This window comes from Mercenaria mercenaria, chromosome 4, assembly GCF_021730395.1.
Source record: "Mercenaria mercenaria strain notata chromosome 4, MADL_Memer_1, whole genome shotgun sequence".
NCBI classification, from domain to species: Eukaryota; Metazoa; Mollusca; class Bivalvia; order Venerida; family Veneridae; genus Mercenaria; species Mercenaria mercenaria.
This window is the reverse complement of record NC_069364.1, coordinates 80,493,363-80,511,025: the sequence shown is the minus strand read 5'-3', so window position 1 is coordinate 80,511,025 and position 17,663 is coordinate 80,493,363. Positions and strand designations below refer to the sequence as shown.

The following is a 17,663-nucleotide window of genomic DNA, read 5'->3' as shown; positions in this document are numbered from 1 at the left end:
AATATTCATGTTAACATCTTAATTTAGTTTATACTAATTATTTTAGCTCAACTGTGAACTTGAGGCTTATTTGAACCACTCTGGAGTGGCGTCAGAACCAGAACTGCTGTCATTTGAGGGGTCATGGTCCTGACCCCAGTGGGGCTTGAACCCACAACCCTCAGGCTGAGTGGCTGACACCTTAACCACTAGACCACTGCTCCCCTAACATCTTGACAACTGTTACGAAGTTTGAGGTTTTCATCTATATCTTAAAAGAAAACCATTCCTAAATTAGCCTTATCAAGTAATTATAGATCATATACAGTTGCTTTCTTTAATTTTGGCAGCAATGATCTGTACACCATCATACACATTGTTGTAAGTCTTTTTTTGTAAACGGTCAGTTCTTCAACAAAATGTCTACAAATATAACCTTGGACACATTTAGTCCCTGGATTTTAAGCTGAAACTGTTTTCAGAGTACATGGTAACGAAAGAAGCTGCAAGACTCAGGCAAACTCATAAATACACAGCTGTAACTATCAAGGCAGTCCACAACGATCATTGAAAATTGCAATGAGTGTCTGTATCACTGTTGGAATATATAAACAACAAACAGCACAACAACCCAACATCCCGTTATGATGTCCTAACCTTAACATGGATGTGTCTGATACAATATTTTCGATGCTGGAAATCATCCGACACAACGATACGGCAAAGGCAATGTCAGAGACATCAGCTTCCAGTTTAAACATGGTCATAACCATACTAAAATGTTTGTTTTGGGTCAAAATTGGAACTTTTATATTGTAGGGATAATGCTAAAACATCTGCAGACAGGGAATTAGTTAGTATCCCAGAGATTCTGCAAATGCTGTACAACAGGAAACAAACCTGCATGACTGCTTTTTTAGCATTAAACCTTAGCCTGCTGGCGGCAAGTGATTCTGCCTTTGCGACCAGTGCAGACCAAGATCAGCCTGCACATCCGTGCAGTCTGATCATGGTCTGCACTGTTCGCTATTCAGTCAGTAAATTTTCAGTGAAAACCCCTTTAATAAGTGGTACTGTCCAAATTGAAAGATGGACCAGTCCATTATAGAAATATAGCAGGGTAAGGGTTAACTGTAAAAAGCTTAATTGAATTAGGTTGATACACATTTAATTCCTCTTAAATTGTTTTAACCTTCAGCCTGCTGGCGGCAAGTGCAGACCAAGATCAGCCTCCATATCCGTGCAGTCTGATCATGGTCTGCACTGTTTGCTATTCAGTCAGTAAATTTTCAGTGAACACCCCTTTGAATAATAAATGGTATTGCCCAAATTGAATGATGGACCAGTCTATTTTAGAAAAGTAGCAGGGTAAGGGTTAATTATGCATTAATGGGCCATTATACCATTATGTTTTGCCACTGAACACACTTGCATAAAAATGCATATCAACAGCACTGCATACTCTCCTTGATAACTGACCTTTACTGTCATGTAAAAACACCTTTTGAAAATGACAATAACTGCAGTTTTATACTAGACAGTGTCAGGAAACATGTCTCACAATTCCATTCACAACTACCATTACTTAAGGAGTCTTTTTTACAGAAATGGGGTCAAGGGGTTAAAAGGAAAAATACTGTATGCTGAATAGTTCACAATTTTTCACATTTAAATGAACACTGTATATTATACAAAAAAAAGTCTTAAGTGTAAATGAATTACAGATGAGATTCTGAAATAATCTCAGCTCAACAATATAAATGCATACAAATATACTTAGCAGACAATATCCGTGACCACGATACATAATGAATTCATTTTTAAACTTTTGTAATAAGTGACTTTTTTCAGCTAATTAATATTCAAGTCAGATGAAAACTGTAATTTTGTTCACAATCAGCAGGAACTCTTTAAAACTGGGCAACAAAAAAGTTTAATTATATGACAGTATGTGTCAGCTCTGAACATGATAAATTTGTTACTTTTCTGCATAATTTAATTTCAGAATATTTTTCACTTGTATTTTCTTTTTATAAAAAAACTTTTTTTTGCAACTTTTGCCAGTATATTGAATTTCTGTGGTCAACTGAAAAACTATGTCTGCAGTTAAATGCAAATTTATATATACAAGATGCGAATTCTTCAATCACAGTTTCAACGCAACAATTTTAACATTAAAATGACTACTATGTCAACACATTATCATTACACGACTTAAAACCTCAACACGTTGACATAATAAATGAGCACTTAAACATATGTATGATTTTATGCAAAAACTTTAAACAATAAACACAAAAATAATAATCGTAAAAATAAATTGTGTCATGGGGCTTAATTTGGCAAACAGAGAGTAGAAAGTTCAGAATATAACCGAGGTTTACAAAAATAGACAAATGAAAGAAGAGGTTTTGAGCAAGATTGAGCAAAGCATAAAGTTAGAAGGTGTGATTAAGTTTGAATACAACTGTCTTATTTTTTTAAGCATATGATAGAAGACATGCTTTAGTTACTCTAAATTTTTATAAACTTTTAATATAATGTTACCTAAGATTTTTCACAAAAATAATTATCATGCGATTTGAAATTAGTGCCATTTGTACAAAGTAAAAAAAAAAATCATGTATAAACAAAAAAAAAAAAAAAGATAAAAAAATCGTAACAAAAACACAAATTTCATTATATAGACGAAAACAAAAATATATTTGTTTTTCTACATTTTCATCAAGGCATAATTAGTATTAATTTGCAAGTGTTAAAATGTTAGATTGTCCATAAATTCAGTGAATAGGATGTTGGCGATAGTGCAAAATTAATGGAGCGGGTGAAAGTAACGCATGCATGCAGCATATTCAGTTAGCTGCACTAGTATCTAGATGCTATTCTATTTTTGGCAACACTGCTCACAGGTAACCTGTGATTAACATCAGTTAGTCTTTCATTGGCCGCTCGGGATATATTGTAAGTGTAAAGTCTGTCCACAATTTACTGTCGTCTTTCATATCATATACTGTCAAATTACCTAGAATTTTGTAATCAAGGCAGAGAAAATATATAAACTGTACATGATTGGATGCTATTTTAAACTAGTTACCTGATTGGTTAATATAGCTAATGTGAATTTTAATGGTGCAATAATGAAAATGGATGACAAGTGTATGGATGATTGCTCATCAATGATAGAGTCCTGTTAGATGACTGTCGGCAAGCTGCAATATTACTACAGTTAGAAATTTCGTGCAAGGTGATTTGTTACTTGGCATTGTTATATATCTACACCCAACGGTGAAGATTTAACGGTTAATGCATTAAAAGAAAACACCACACGAACCTGTCAATACAGGTACCTGTACACAGTTAAAGGGTGCTACGCATAATCTCATTAATATATAATACATGCATATTTTAAAGACTGAATGCAAAACGCAAAATTCACATTCTTCCCTTAAAACTGCATAAATCTTAAAGCAAGTCACATATAACCCTCGTAGAGTAGGATTTCAGAGCAAAATATAAGATGCAATACTGTTAGTTCAAATGTACACCCAGTTATTTTGACAGGTTTTTCTACTCGGGTTAATTAATACACAAGATGGGTTAATCAAATCCATAGTGTTAGTGTAACAAGGAAACTACGTGTTAGCAATTCAAACTTTATTGCTTAATATTTATATATGAAAGAAAGATATTTATATCTGTACAATAATAATCCCCAAAATTCTGAATAACAATTCTGTAATACTTGTATCAAATGTAATAAAACAACTTTAACAACAAGTTTTATCCATATTCTCTGATCTCCAGTTTAGAAAGTGCATAAAGTACCATTCAAAAAAACACAAAATGATATTAAAACAACCAACTCTCCAAGCCAATTATGATTTCCCTATTAAGGCAGTAGTATACCCATGCTGAATTAGTTACCAGTATTTTGATTTTATTCATCTATGTTTTATCATCTTGATAAACAATTACTGACAGAGATGATAGATTATATTGAAAACTTTTAAGTCCACATTATTTAACAGTCTTGGAAGTTGTAACTGCTGACAAGCTGATTTTTTGAAATCCGTACAAAATTTCTAGAAGTTACCAAGGAGCTGAAATGCCACAGCTATAACTAATCACACAATATTCAACAAAATTTTAATGAATTTCAATTTTTGAAGAAAAAAAAATCAGTACTGTACAAACAATAGGTGTCAGAATGCATGTGCTTGGGCATACTGAACAGGCTGCTTCCTTAAATCTGTCTTTAATTCAAATAAAATTATACCTCATTAAAACAATGACAGATAATCCGAATTTTTCAAAACAAATAAAAGCAATTGTTCTCTTATAAATTCTACAGTATCTTGTTATCCTTAACAACTATGAACGGTCTAACTTTCTGCATTTTCAAACACTGGGGTATACTACTACCTTAAGTAATTAAAACACAATCATTTTTAATTCCAAATGTTTTTTTTTACTGTAAGACCCAGTTAAATGAAAACAAACGAGTATTGTAAAAAGCGCTGTGATGCTGCTGCAATAAAAAAAAATGCCCTTTCTTCACAAACCCTTTGTAAATGGGGTTACAGATCAAATCAAAGTGGACCGATTGTAAAATCGAGATTCTAAATGTAATATTTCATACTCCTTATCAAGCATTAGTTTTAAATATCTACCTACTGTGGCATCAGCAAGAACTCTTGGCTTATATATGAACTCCCAGCCATTAGTGGAAATTTCACCTTTAAAAATCCTCCAAGAAACTAAACATGAATGCCTATATCTCCGGTATTAAAGTAAATTGTAAGGGTCTGCAAAACAAATACAGAACATAAGTTTCCCATCCCTCATAAACTTTATTTTAAACTGTTGAATTTCAAATGAATGCAACACCCAATCTTTTCAATATAAATGGTTTAATTCCTAATTTGACAAATTCTGTGATTAGCCCACTAATTTGCCTTGGTTCAAAATTCAGATTTCAATCCAATATGTGTGATAATTTTAACACTCCCATTGATCCAATACAAGAGATTCTATACCGAGCCACAAAAATATCATTATAATAAAGCATGGTTAAAACAGTTCCTATAAGATGTTAGTACGACCTGTTGAAATCACACGTAAAAGCCACGAGTACAACTCTTCATGCAAGTAAAGCGGGTTAAGGCACTTGTTCTGCTCTCCGTTCTATAAAATATATATACAATTATACCAAACAAATCACTTCTGAGTTGTGTTAACGACAGTCAGTCACACCAAAAATGGGTTTATACAAAAAACATCACTGAAACAAAATGTAGTTCACTACCCTAGCAATAATTTCAACAACTGACACTTTTTGAATGCAATACCCGTTCAAATTGTTCAGTATTCCACATGCATGACGCCCCTTCAAATAAAATACGAACATATTTTCCCCCACACAATATATAGATTTACTAATACATCAGCAAGAATCATCGAGTGCATGAAAGCCCAGGTCCTTATAGAACTTGTCAGTATCATTACGGTACAGTTGTTATTCATGTTAATATTTACAAACGTAGGTGGGATATTATCAAGGTTCCCTGTATTATAATTCTATCTCAACTTTTCTAAATGACCAAACCTCAGTGACTGAAATATTTCCAAACATCATATAACATTAAACAATACGAAATGTGTTCATTGTATCTTTTCCATTGCTATAACCATTTTCAATGGTGGGGAGAAAATAATATTTATCTACTTTTAATAGAAAAAAACCTTTTCTGCCACATATATTCTCAAATGTTAAAAGTCATCATTTTCAGTCACTTATGTTGCAAATAAAAGACACATTTATGATAAATAATCAAAAATGATGTAAAATTGGCCGGCCAGGTAACAAATTATATAACATTACAAAACAAGTAACATTTTCATATCACAACACATTCTCATAGGGAACCTTGATTCAATAGGAAAAGCTTTAATACAGAAAGCACACTATTTCATAATGAGTATATTCACAGGTACTTACACCGCACTTTGGGAAATTTCTGCATGGTCAAATATTGGACATGTACACCAAAAACTAGGAGTTTTTATCTTGGTTTATGTACCAATGCTTTTAAACATAATAAATAAACTTTTACGATGCAGATTATTTTGGTACATATAATTTTGGCCATTCCGTTGCAGTGGTGAATTATGCCAATACTAAACCATGGCCTAAATTACCCCAAAGCACAGTGGTAAAAATTGTGTAAACAAAGTTGGTGGAAGAATTGTTAGCAATATGGAAGACAATATATCTCCTGTACTATGTAACACCATGATAAAATATGTAAAATCTATTATTGCATAGATGGTTAAGTTCTAGGACATGAAATGTGAGAATAAAAACTGATACAACTCTGACCAATACAAAGTACCACATGTAAATGGCAAAAAAAAAAAAAATGTAAACATTCTCCTATCACAATTCCTGTAGGCATATAAAAACTGATAAAAAAATCACTGCAAACACATGCAAGGCTCAGCCAAGCATTTGCATAAACATCAAAGAAAAAATGGTGATATGTTTTCAAAACAACTGGACGGTACAACTATTCACTGTTTTCAGAAAATTTTAGCATAAAAAAAAAAACAAAAAAACTTCTTGAAATAAATCTTATAAAGCAGCTTTGTAACCAGTGTCTACTGATTATTCACATAAAGTGTGATACTATGGTATTAATGAATAAACTTGTATTCTATGATGTTCCAATGATTTCTACAACAAAAATGAATGAAATCATTACTAACAAGTGCACTATACACAAAGGAAATCTCACTTACAAATGCTTTTGATCAACTATATTGCAACAAAAATGAGTAAGTATGTATAACCGCTGTAATATCTGTAACAATTATGCTGTTAATCCTACAAGTGTTTTGACTGTTAAAATTCAACAAAAACTGACCACAGTCTACTTACAATCAAGTAGACTGGTTATCCAATTTTCTTTCAAAAAATGTATCAAACCGCTCCCAGTCCAGCAGTGACAACAGACTGGTAACCAAATGACTAACCTCTTACAAATGCAACATATTTTTGTGACATATGAATGAGTATTATGCTAAGAGTACAGAAGTTCAGTGAGTTAAAGTTTCCTACAACAACGAAGAATAGCTACATTTGAACAGGTAAGCCAGCACTATGAGTTAAAGTGACCCATACAAACTAGCTAATCATGAGATTCAGTTATATATCTATACCCTTTCCAATACACATGTACATCAACAATGTAAAATGCTTTTGCTCCTTGTGTAAAGACTGAACAATAATTTTGACGATTTCTTTCCCCCTCTTATACAAAAGTAACAATTTTTCTCTCTCCAAAATTGCTTATTTCAATTTTGTCTTTCCAACAATGAATTTTTTAAATTCAATATGAGTCAAATGATCCAATTGTTCTCTAAAATTACTAGTTAAACCTCGAAAACAACAAACTAAGATGTAATAAAACTTCGGGACAAAACAATCCATTTTCCTGTTCCAGATTTTCATTTTCTTTTTACAAATACTTTGCTTATCCATTAACTGACAAACTAGATTCATGAAAAAATGTATGAACCTTACTTATAAGGAACATTAATGCTAGTCCTGGTCAGTCTGAGTTTTACAGTGAAAGGAGCATGTTAAGTTTTATACATATGCTTAAACATTTAAACATTAACCACCTTTTGAACTGTACTGTAGCAGGAACTGTTTACCCCTCACGAACAGTCAACGTAAATATCTTTAAGCTTTTGTAACAATTTTAGCAGGTAATGTTGCGATTTAATATGAAAGTAAAATTGAAACACCGAGTTGAATTTCAAATGTAAAACTTAGTTATGGGAGATGAAATAATACCAAATTTGAGTCTGTTCTTCTTTTTTTTTTAAATTCACTAATATACCATCGTGCCAACAGATGTGAAATGGAGCCAAGAGTTAACTTTTCCTGCTACAGTATTAGGAAGGACAAGGTACACATTGAAAATTAACACGGCGACAGTACAAATACATGTTAATACAAAAAAAATTTGTTCAAAAACAGTAGTATAAATTTTAACAAATGCAATAACTCTTTAACGTAGATATATAGAAGGTACATTTGAGTATTAAAATGAAAAATTACAAATGAAATCCCTTGCAAGAATTAGGAACATAAGATGCTTCCTAAAATAACATAAAATTTTGATAATATGTGCAAAAAAATCTTCCGAACGAGTCTCTGTGCTTCAGACTCGAAATTTTCTATGATAATTTAGGAGGTCTTTTCTTTTCTATGATATGACATTATGTATTATTACAGAAAAATCATACCATTAGGCAAAATTTTAAGTATCTAATGAACAAAATTATGTTCAATTTACACGGGAAAAATGTCTAATACGTAATGTAATATGTAAAACACAAAAATTTTATGCAATTATATCTGCCGCAGAGAAATAAGACAGAAATTAAACCACATTTAAAAATATTACCTACAGAGGGATGTACACATCTGGTTAAATGCAAATCTGCATCCCTCTGTATTTGGTAGTCTCACAACCTGCTGAAAAAAAAAACTGACGATATATCGGTTCAGGTATAAAGAATAAGCGAGTCGTGTCATTCTGCCTAATGGAGTATGATTTTACATAAATGCAGTGCCCAAATAAATCTGGCTAACAAACATCGGTTAGTATATACAGTATTAGTGTTCAAGGCACAATAACAATGTAAATATATCTATTGGCACTTGTTTAAAATTGAATAATATAAAGTGTTATGAAAATCTCATATAAGTACAAAATGTTCTAACAAATAACAGCAGAGTTAATATAAGCCGAGCACGAGAACACGAGCCCGGGGACACAAATTTTAATACTCTTTAGGAAGACGGTTAGTGAGCAAAGGCCAGTCAGCTACTGTGTAACATGTTAATGTAGAACTGATGACCCGTTGATGAGATTCCGATGCCTCGTCTCTCAGCTACAATTTCACGGTCCTTCTTTTTTAAGAAAGGATAACGGACTGTTCATATCTACTAGTTGCGGACACATCATTTGCATAGCTTTACTATACACTGGGACGTTGGGTTGAGTTGAGGTCTGCGCCCACGAGATGTTAGAAGGCAGCTGAAGATTAGTGAAATAAAGAGAAACGTTAGTCCAAATATTGGCTACAGTAAATATTAAATTCATTATTCATAAATGCATTCTGGATTGGTCAAAAAAGTAGCTAGGTCTTGTTATGTTCTGGTCTGTTATACCCAAAAGACAGCACTAAGTGTACCTGATTAAAGTGTGCAGAGTTTAAACGTGTAAATCATGCTGCAGCAGAGAAAACATGCTAAATGTAGTAGTTAATGGATGAATACGTTTTCATATTACAATTTTTTGTTTTAGTATTGCAGATGAGCTCAGAATTTCAATCTAGAGGACGTAAATATTGGAACACAAAGAATCTCTTTTGTTCTGTAAAAAAGTTCAACCTGTAAGAGAGGCAAAATTCCTCATGGCACTTGGCCAACACTGGCAAGTTACAAATTTTCCAAACATTTTTACTCTCTGAACTTTTATTTTTTCTATGAAATATAAAAATGTGTTTTTTTAATAATCTATGAAGCAGACATCCAATATTAGACATAGAGCATAGCAAGGTCTACGACTACCTGTACTTGTAACAACTTTCAAACAGCAAAAATTAGGTACTGTCAAATATTTAAATATTAGAGGATAATAAAGCAGAATGGAAGGGTCAAGGTGAAAAAAAAAACAAGGGACCGAACCATCACAACTTTCCCTGCATCCCTAACTGAATTTCAAAACAATATAAATGTAACAATTTTTTTTAAATTTCTCAAAACCCTATAGTTGGGTGTGAAATCTTGAATTTGAATCTGTATTAGAAGAAACTTGTCAAAAAATGCATACCAGTATACAAAATGGTCTTCCACTGCTCTAAAGTTCATCACCCTAAACAATTCTAAGCATAAGCAAAACCTTGTATAGCTAGATGCTACCAGTTTAGATAACAAGGTCTCTAAGAAAGGTATAAAGCTGCTTTATGCAAAAAAGAATTGTTCTATATATATTCACATGTTACTATATACATTAATAATTGTTAGCAATACATATTAGCTATTACAACAAATGTTTTCTAAAAAAAAAATAAGGGAAAGACGGATGGTTGTGGTCCACTGCACAAAGGAGCAATTATTTAGATAATTAGCAGTTTGGAAATCAAACCTTGACTCAACTACAAGAGTATGGAAGATAGACCTCAGCACAACTTTAATCCAAACACAGTTAGTATTGCCTTATTAGTAATATACATATAAATATATAATCCTAGTGAAATTACATACTCAATACAGTGAGCTTAATTCTGCATTTTAAAAGATTAAGAAGTTTTAAGTAACGACTAATTATTAACTAGTGCATGACAAGGTAGCGTTGTATAGATCGCTCTCAACACCTTTGAAAACCGTGATATTAGGTTATTACAATGCAACATTCACTAACAATAGGCTGGACGCAGTAAGTTTTTTGTGCTCAAACTCAGATAAAAGCATAATATCAAGGACATACAGCTAAAAGTGGCTCCAAGCATTTTTTTTTCACGCAACGACGGAGCCCCTTTTTTAAGCAAGTCCTCAAAATTGTTTTAAGTAGAAATCTATCAGTTTGTTTGTTTCTATTATTAGCACTATAGCTTTCACGACGAGCTACATGGAAAGGCATATTCTATATGTAAGAACAAAATCACCCTCCACCCATTCTCTCATTATTAAACAAATTAATAATCTATCTGTGCTACATAAGCCATCCATGACACATATAATAATTGTTTTTGTTTTTTTTCTACCTATTTAAGCCGTTAATTTTTATATTTAAGACTTAACAACTTTAACTTAGAAAAACTTCCAACTCAGTCCTCAGTATTACTAAGCCATAATATATAACATTACTGAAAATTTCAACATATTTTCAATTTTTCTTTTAGGTTATTTTTTAGTACTTTACATTAAGACTTTTTTCTTTCTCTATGATATCCTCAAATTTATTCAAACATAGGGTAAAATAATCAAGTCTTGTTTCATTTTAAGGTTTTATTTATCTACTACCATTACATAAAACAATAATTGCACAGTAACAAATAGTTTAAATAACATGAAAAATGCATGTATGATCAATATGGTTTTCTTTTTTCCGGTTTACCGTTGATTGCCGTGCAATACTTGATTAAAATGTCTATTTTTACTGAACACTCTAAATGTATAAATGAATTACAACCTTGGCGTCAAATAGTTTTGGAAGACTCATTTGGACTCGTCATTAAAAAGACGACTGTATATATACACAAGATTTCAATGATCGCAACCTCAATGCATTTACACTATATCTGACTCGCTCAGCCTTGCTTACTATATATAAATACAATAAATTTACGGACTTCCATTCTGTACACCACATTTTACATGGATCGCATTGGAACAGAAATCTAAGAATTTTCATATGTATATTACAGTGGTATAACAAGACTCTTAAATAACAAAATCATCAGTTGACAAATATCACATACAAGCTCCCTAGAATTAGGGAGCTGAAATACAAAATCTTTGTATAAAAATAAAATAATATTTGAAATAAACTGTAAAAAATTGTTCAGTATAAAAAATATATAAAATTGCTGAAAAAAGGCAAAACAAACTGAAATAAAATGTTTTAAAAACGAATGTATAATTTATGTAGTTCACTGAACAACAGGAATGTGAAAAGCAAATCTATGACAGAGAAAATGACCATTTCAATGGGCAATAAAGAACTGTTTCCATGGAAACAGCTCTGTCTCCATGGTAACAGATCAGTTGTCAATGCAACTATGTACATTCAGTTTTTGGCACTTGTAAGGATATTTAATAATTATTGTCAAGTTAATGACTAGCGTATTTCAAGAATTGTGTACAAAATAGTCTCTAATCTAGAGATTATTTTGTGACCAACCCTCATCATATTTTTCTACTTTGTACAACTAACTTCCATTACAATTTAAAGCAAGTTAAAAGGTGCAACTATACTGAATAATGAATTAGCAAAGAAGTTAAGTAGGATATTGGATAAAAATATGTATATCAGACATGTTACAGATTTTTTGCTCTTAATGCTTTGTAAGATCAAACATAAATATAAAAACAACTCTGATTTGTGTTAATGTTCCAAAGAAAACCCTGGATTATTTTTTTCCAGTTAAAGGCACATTTTCAATGACTTGTCTAACATATCCCCAAAGAAATGCTTCAAATTTTATGAAAACGCACCTATCTATTCATTTCAAGCCATTTACTATATAAAAAGCACATAATAGTTTCTAAAAACAGTTTAGGTACAAGTCATTCACAAAAGCACTTAAGAATTTTAGTTTCAAATATTTTATAAACATAGGCTGTCTATAAATACACAAATTTTCATGGACATATTGTTCTCGACTAATGTATTTATATTGAAGATTTTGGACAAAAAAAAACGGATTACACCTGTAGAATTATTTCTACACAAAACATTACAGTTTGTTCAGACAGGTCAGGTCATTACCCATCAAAACGGCCAAATAAATACTCAAAACTATATTTCCTTGTGCATTTTTTTATAATAACAAGTTCCTCTAAAGGAAATCCTCGTGTTGTTATTGTATGGATATGGGGTAATTTCAATGCTTATTAACCTAAAACGTTACTATTTATTATACAGCTGTCTGTGCAATATAATCTCTAACCTATTATTTCATGGGTCATTATGTTATTTTGCCCTATACATGTGTAATTATTAATTGTTATAGTGCTATGTTAGGTCATCTATCACTGGCAGAGACATGATTGTATATTATACAGTCATCTCTTATCATAGATTTGCAATTTCACCACATGTGACTGCCACAGTATATATTTGACAGAAAAAAAAATTGTTTAAAGATTAACTATCAATTTAAATGAAAATGAAAATCTGCCAAAAGTCTGAAACTTTGAACACATATTTTTTATCATTAAAAACACAATATCAGGAATTTCGTAAGATCTTGCCACAGAATGCTTTAATGCAAGTAAGTCTATTCCCCTCCCCACTTGTGAGTCTTTATAAAAACAACCATCTTATCTTTCAGAATAAGATCCTGGCCATTAACTCATAAAGCAGACTGGGCTACACTGTTTCACTGTATATACCCCAATCTGCTTTAGACAACCTGTGGCAGTCACGGTACTTCAAGTTGGACTTAAAGCCAGCCCAACTTGAGGCATCCATATAAAACTAACCTTCCAAATTATGGAAGTGAAACCCTTACCCCTGCGTAAGGGTGTTCCCGCACTCCCGCTAGTGTTCTTCTGATTTTTGGGACTGCACCTAAAAATCGTCAGCCAAGATATTAATAAGGCCTGTTACTATGGTAATAAAAACAAATAGTTGTAAAATCAGTGCAAGAACAGTTAATTTGTACATAAATATAAAAGCGAAGGCAAACTGTCTAAGATAGTTAAAGAGCCGTCCACACATTACACGCTATTTCCATCTATCAGAAATAGAACTAAACAAATTTTTAGTAACCACAAGCAGTTACTCATCATCATATTACTCAAACACTTTATTTAAATCATGAAATACTGAGATACTTAGTTCAACCAACTCAGAAGATTTTACTTTCTCATACAAAAATCTTTATACGGCTCTCAACTTTTTTAAACAAAAGTTTGTCTTCACGTAAAGAACACAGCTCCTGGATGGCCGGTCGAGCCTTATGTCTAAAAATTTAACTTCACTTGCTTTTCAATTCCTTCTCTTAATTTTTTTTAGCGTTTTCGTATCCTAACATATATAATTAACAAGTACTTAACAAGTTTTAATCATCAACAACATTTTTATAGTCCTCGCCTGAAAGACTGTATTGTTTTAAAATAAATAAGTTAACCTACCCTTATAGGGTATAGGCTCAATGATGTTAATTTGGGTTATATCAGACTAAACAGTGTTAAATAGAGTTATTATAACTTTTTTTTTAATTTGTAAAACTTTTATACAGTTTACGAGAAACTAAACAGAAGACACCCGAATTAGAGTCTCAGCAATACTAAGAAACATCGGTCATTGAATAAAAAGGCTGCAACGATGCAAATGCAAGCAACTATTCCATTTTAATTTAGTCAAAAAAGTGGTTTTCTTTTAATTGGTGTGAACACATCTTCCAATAAATTATTTAAAGTTCCACAGCTTTCATTTTACTCAAATTTGAATTTAAGTTTGACAGGTCAAAACGCAGATCAAAATCAAGACCAATGCATTCTCGGGTAGCAATGTCTATAAAAAACAATTGAACAAGCAAGTTTGTATTAGTTAAGACAGGCTCCTTACACGGGGAAAAGAAAAACTCGAGATTAAATACACAACAAGCAGTCAGTATGTTTGTAACGTGACTGTTGAGTTTAAAATGTGACTGTACAGAGAGATTTGGATTATATCCAAGGATGCTGCGCTGTGAAGTATAACTGCAAAAATAAGCAACAAATTATTCACTACATACACAACATCATAAAGGCCATACTGAATTAACAACTTTTTAAAATTTTGTTTTAAGAACTTCACATCCTTTTCCTGGCTATAGAAAATGTTTTATCACACACAGAGCAGGCAGACTGAAGTTGTTTCTTTACCTTGACTTACCAATCAAATTTTGTAAATATGTCAGAGGCTTTCTGGGGTTTTTTATCATTCAAATGATTTGTTTAACCATCAGTTAAGTTTGTAAATTTTTCTTGTGAAGTGTAAAATGTTTTTTCATTTAGAAGCAAAAACCAAAAGATATTAATTCAATTGGCCTGAAAGCAAGAAGAATTGTCAATAACATGTTAAACAATATAATTCTAAGTAATATAACGCCACCACCCAATGAAACGTCTTTAATCCTAGTTACGATATTAATCGGGAAAAAAAAATGTGAATGTGTTAAAAAGTTTTGGGGGTTACATGTAAATATTATTAATTTAAAGATACTGCATTTCCAAAGTTTTAGTCAGCCAATGAGCCCCCCTGGCAAAAAAGGTTCTAGGGGGTTATCGCTACCTTAACGCAGATTTTTGATGGGGCTTTTCTCGTCTTGAAATTAAGGGCAACAGTCCTCTCATTTTTTACCTGGATAAATAAACAAAATATGTTTAAGCTTCCTCTTTGCATTGCTTTTGTATCGTAATCCGAGTTATAAAACAAGTTCAATACTCGACAGAAATGCAGTTGCAAATTGTTAAGTACGACCTTAGACCGTACAAAAAAAAAATATACAGATTTTTCGAAATATTGACAAGGAAGATAAAAGCAGTTTGTGTAGTTATTTACCGTATTGTAAGAAATTGATGATACAAAGAACATGAATACTGTTGATAAAATACATCAAATAAAATGTTTGCATGTCATATTATGGAATGTCGTAGTAAAATATAAAACAAAACTATTTACATTATTATACAAGTATATCAAAATGCTGATTGTCAAAAATATAGGAATGATAGGGCAACAAAATGGAAATTTTAGTTTATGGAATATCAAAGAAAAATGCATAATGAACATTAAAAAAGAATTTAAAAAAAAAAAAAAAAAAGAACAGGAAAAAAAGAGATGAAAATATCATAATAGTGTAAAGTCGGTTATCAAGTTTTGGCTAACTATGTTAGATTTTTACAATTATATTATGCTTAACAAAAAGCTTGAGCAATGATCTGGTGTCTTTAATTACATTTTAAAAGATTATAACAAATCTACATTTCAAGTAATTATATTAAATTCTATATTATCATCAGATTAACAGATTTTTTTTTATTATAATCATATAAATAGATTCTTTGATTAAAATCTTGGCACAATAATTTAACTTAATCCTAAATCAATATCTGCTCTATTTTAGGTTAACAAACAAAGCAGTCTAATATATCTGTTTTAGGTATTTTTGTTGTTTCATCTCATCATACATTGTAATTTATTTATGTATATGTAACCTTCTCAATACTACTAGTCTTTCCTAGTTAAATAATGCAAGCAAGAATTGACCAAGTCATTTCCTAAATGCAAAGAGCTTAAAATAATTATATCCTAGATTTCTTTTTTCAACACTTTTTTATGGCATAGCAGGATTGTCAACAATTTTTGAACTGCCTAGGTTTCATATATAATTTTTTTGTCATAATTATTTGAGGCCACGGCTCTTAATCTGTCGGTCACCTAACAAATGACAGGGACATACCGGCGGTACTCTGGTCAAAGGATGGGTATTCCAGTATTGCTGTACCTGGCGCTAAGGAGAATGGATACTCGTATGGATTATATACCAATCCCTGACTTCCTGCTTCAGTGGGCGACACAAGCGGAGGTGGTCCACCATTCAGGTATGCAGTTGAAGCCTGCGCTGCTTGTGAAGTCTGTATACCGACTGGCATTCTTGGTGCAAGGATGATTGGGGCACCTGCTGGTGTAGGAGATCTCAGCTGTGGGATTGCAGTCATGCCGGCTAGTGGTGAGGTGATGAATCTAGCTGCTTCTGTAAAACACATCAGCATTACATTAGTTTATATATAAACCTTTCACTTAATGAAATGAGGAAAGTTTAAATATCTCTTACAATCTTTAATCATCAGTATATCCGTTGATGCTGTAACATGATGGTTATAGGCTTTTCAACTTGCCCTGCCTGAGTCAATTCAAACTCTAAAATATATTTCAAAACCTTTAAAGCAGCTCATTCAGATTAAAATACCTTCCTTGATAATAAGTAATAAATGACTGGTAGAATTAACCTTTACCCTGCTAAATTCCTAAAATGGATTGGTCCATCATTCAATTTGGGCAGTACCCATTTATTATTCAAATGGATTTACTGACTGAATAGCAACAGACCAAGACAAGCCTGCATGGACAACAAATTCTGAGAAGGATGTAATTTTGAACAAAAATTGTGAATGAGTCACTTTTAAGGAATAAAATTTACATATTAAAATCGCTTTTACTTATTCATTGTCTCATATTGAATCAGTATTTTCTCATGCGTAGAACTGCAACTATCAACTAAAAGAGTATCACAAGTACGGTAAACAACTTCTATGAGACCTCTCAATCAGAAGCTACCAAAGGAACACGTACTACCAGGTTCTAATGAGATGATATCAACTGCCATGTCATTTCATTAACCCTAATCAAGGTTATGTGTTCCCCTGGCAACTTAATCAAGAGTTTAAAGAAAGCTGAAATAGTCTAATTATTAGCACAACAGTAGACAGAAAATATTTTCAAATATGCACCAAACGTTAAAGATACATTCACAGTCCTAAAAGACAATGTACTCAAAAGCTATTAAAAACCTTGCAGCCACAGCTACTCAAGTTAACATCTTCAATTTAAGGTCACTAATACATTCTAAGCAAACTTAAATGTAGTGGTCCCATAATTACAACTGACAACTTCCATTTCGTTCCATTTTCTTCGTAATTACACGATTTCTGCATTTGTTAGTACATAAAATCATGTGTTTGAACATACTATAGTCATGACCAAAGCATGCCAAAACAGCTCAGAATACATAATCCAATGGAAACTGCCAATAGTGACAGCGGGCCCACTACCTTAATGATTTTGCTTAGTTTTATTTCTTAAAGTTATTTTTCTGTCCTTCTGAAAACT

The 17,663-nt window shown here is 32.0% G+C and overlaps 1 protein-coding gene across 10 annotated transcripts in view; it reads right to left on the bottom strand.

The window, feature by feature from the left end:
* Positions 1-1,620: 1,620 nt before the first annotated feature.
* The window catches only part of LOC123552274 (KH domain-containing RNA-binding protein QKI-like), a 51,434-nt gene continuing 35,391 nt past the window's right edge, over positions 1,621-17,663 (bottom strand). For 2 of the 10 annotated variants that reach the window (XM_045341797.2, XM_053541774.1), the window contains exons 6-8: positions 16,234-16,527; positions 13,294-13,352; positions 1,621-9,089 (exon numbers count right to left, since the gene is read on the bottom strand). In XM_045341797.2, the coding sequence (XP_045197732.1) occupies positions 8,952-9,089; positions 13,294-13,352; positions 16,234-16,527 (491 nt within the window). In that variant the 3' untranslated portion in view covers positions 1,621-8,951. Of the gene's footprint in view, positions 9,090-11,047; positions 15,132-15,353; positions 16,528-17,663 lie in introns of those variants that run through there. The other 8 variants (XM_045341799.2, XM_045341801.2, XM_045341804.2 and 5 more) reach the window with 8 other exon arrangements.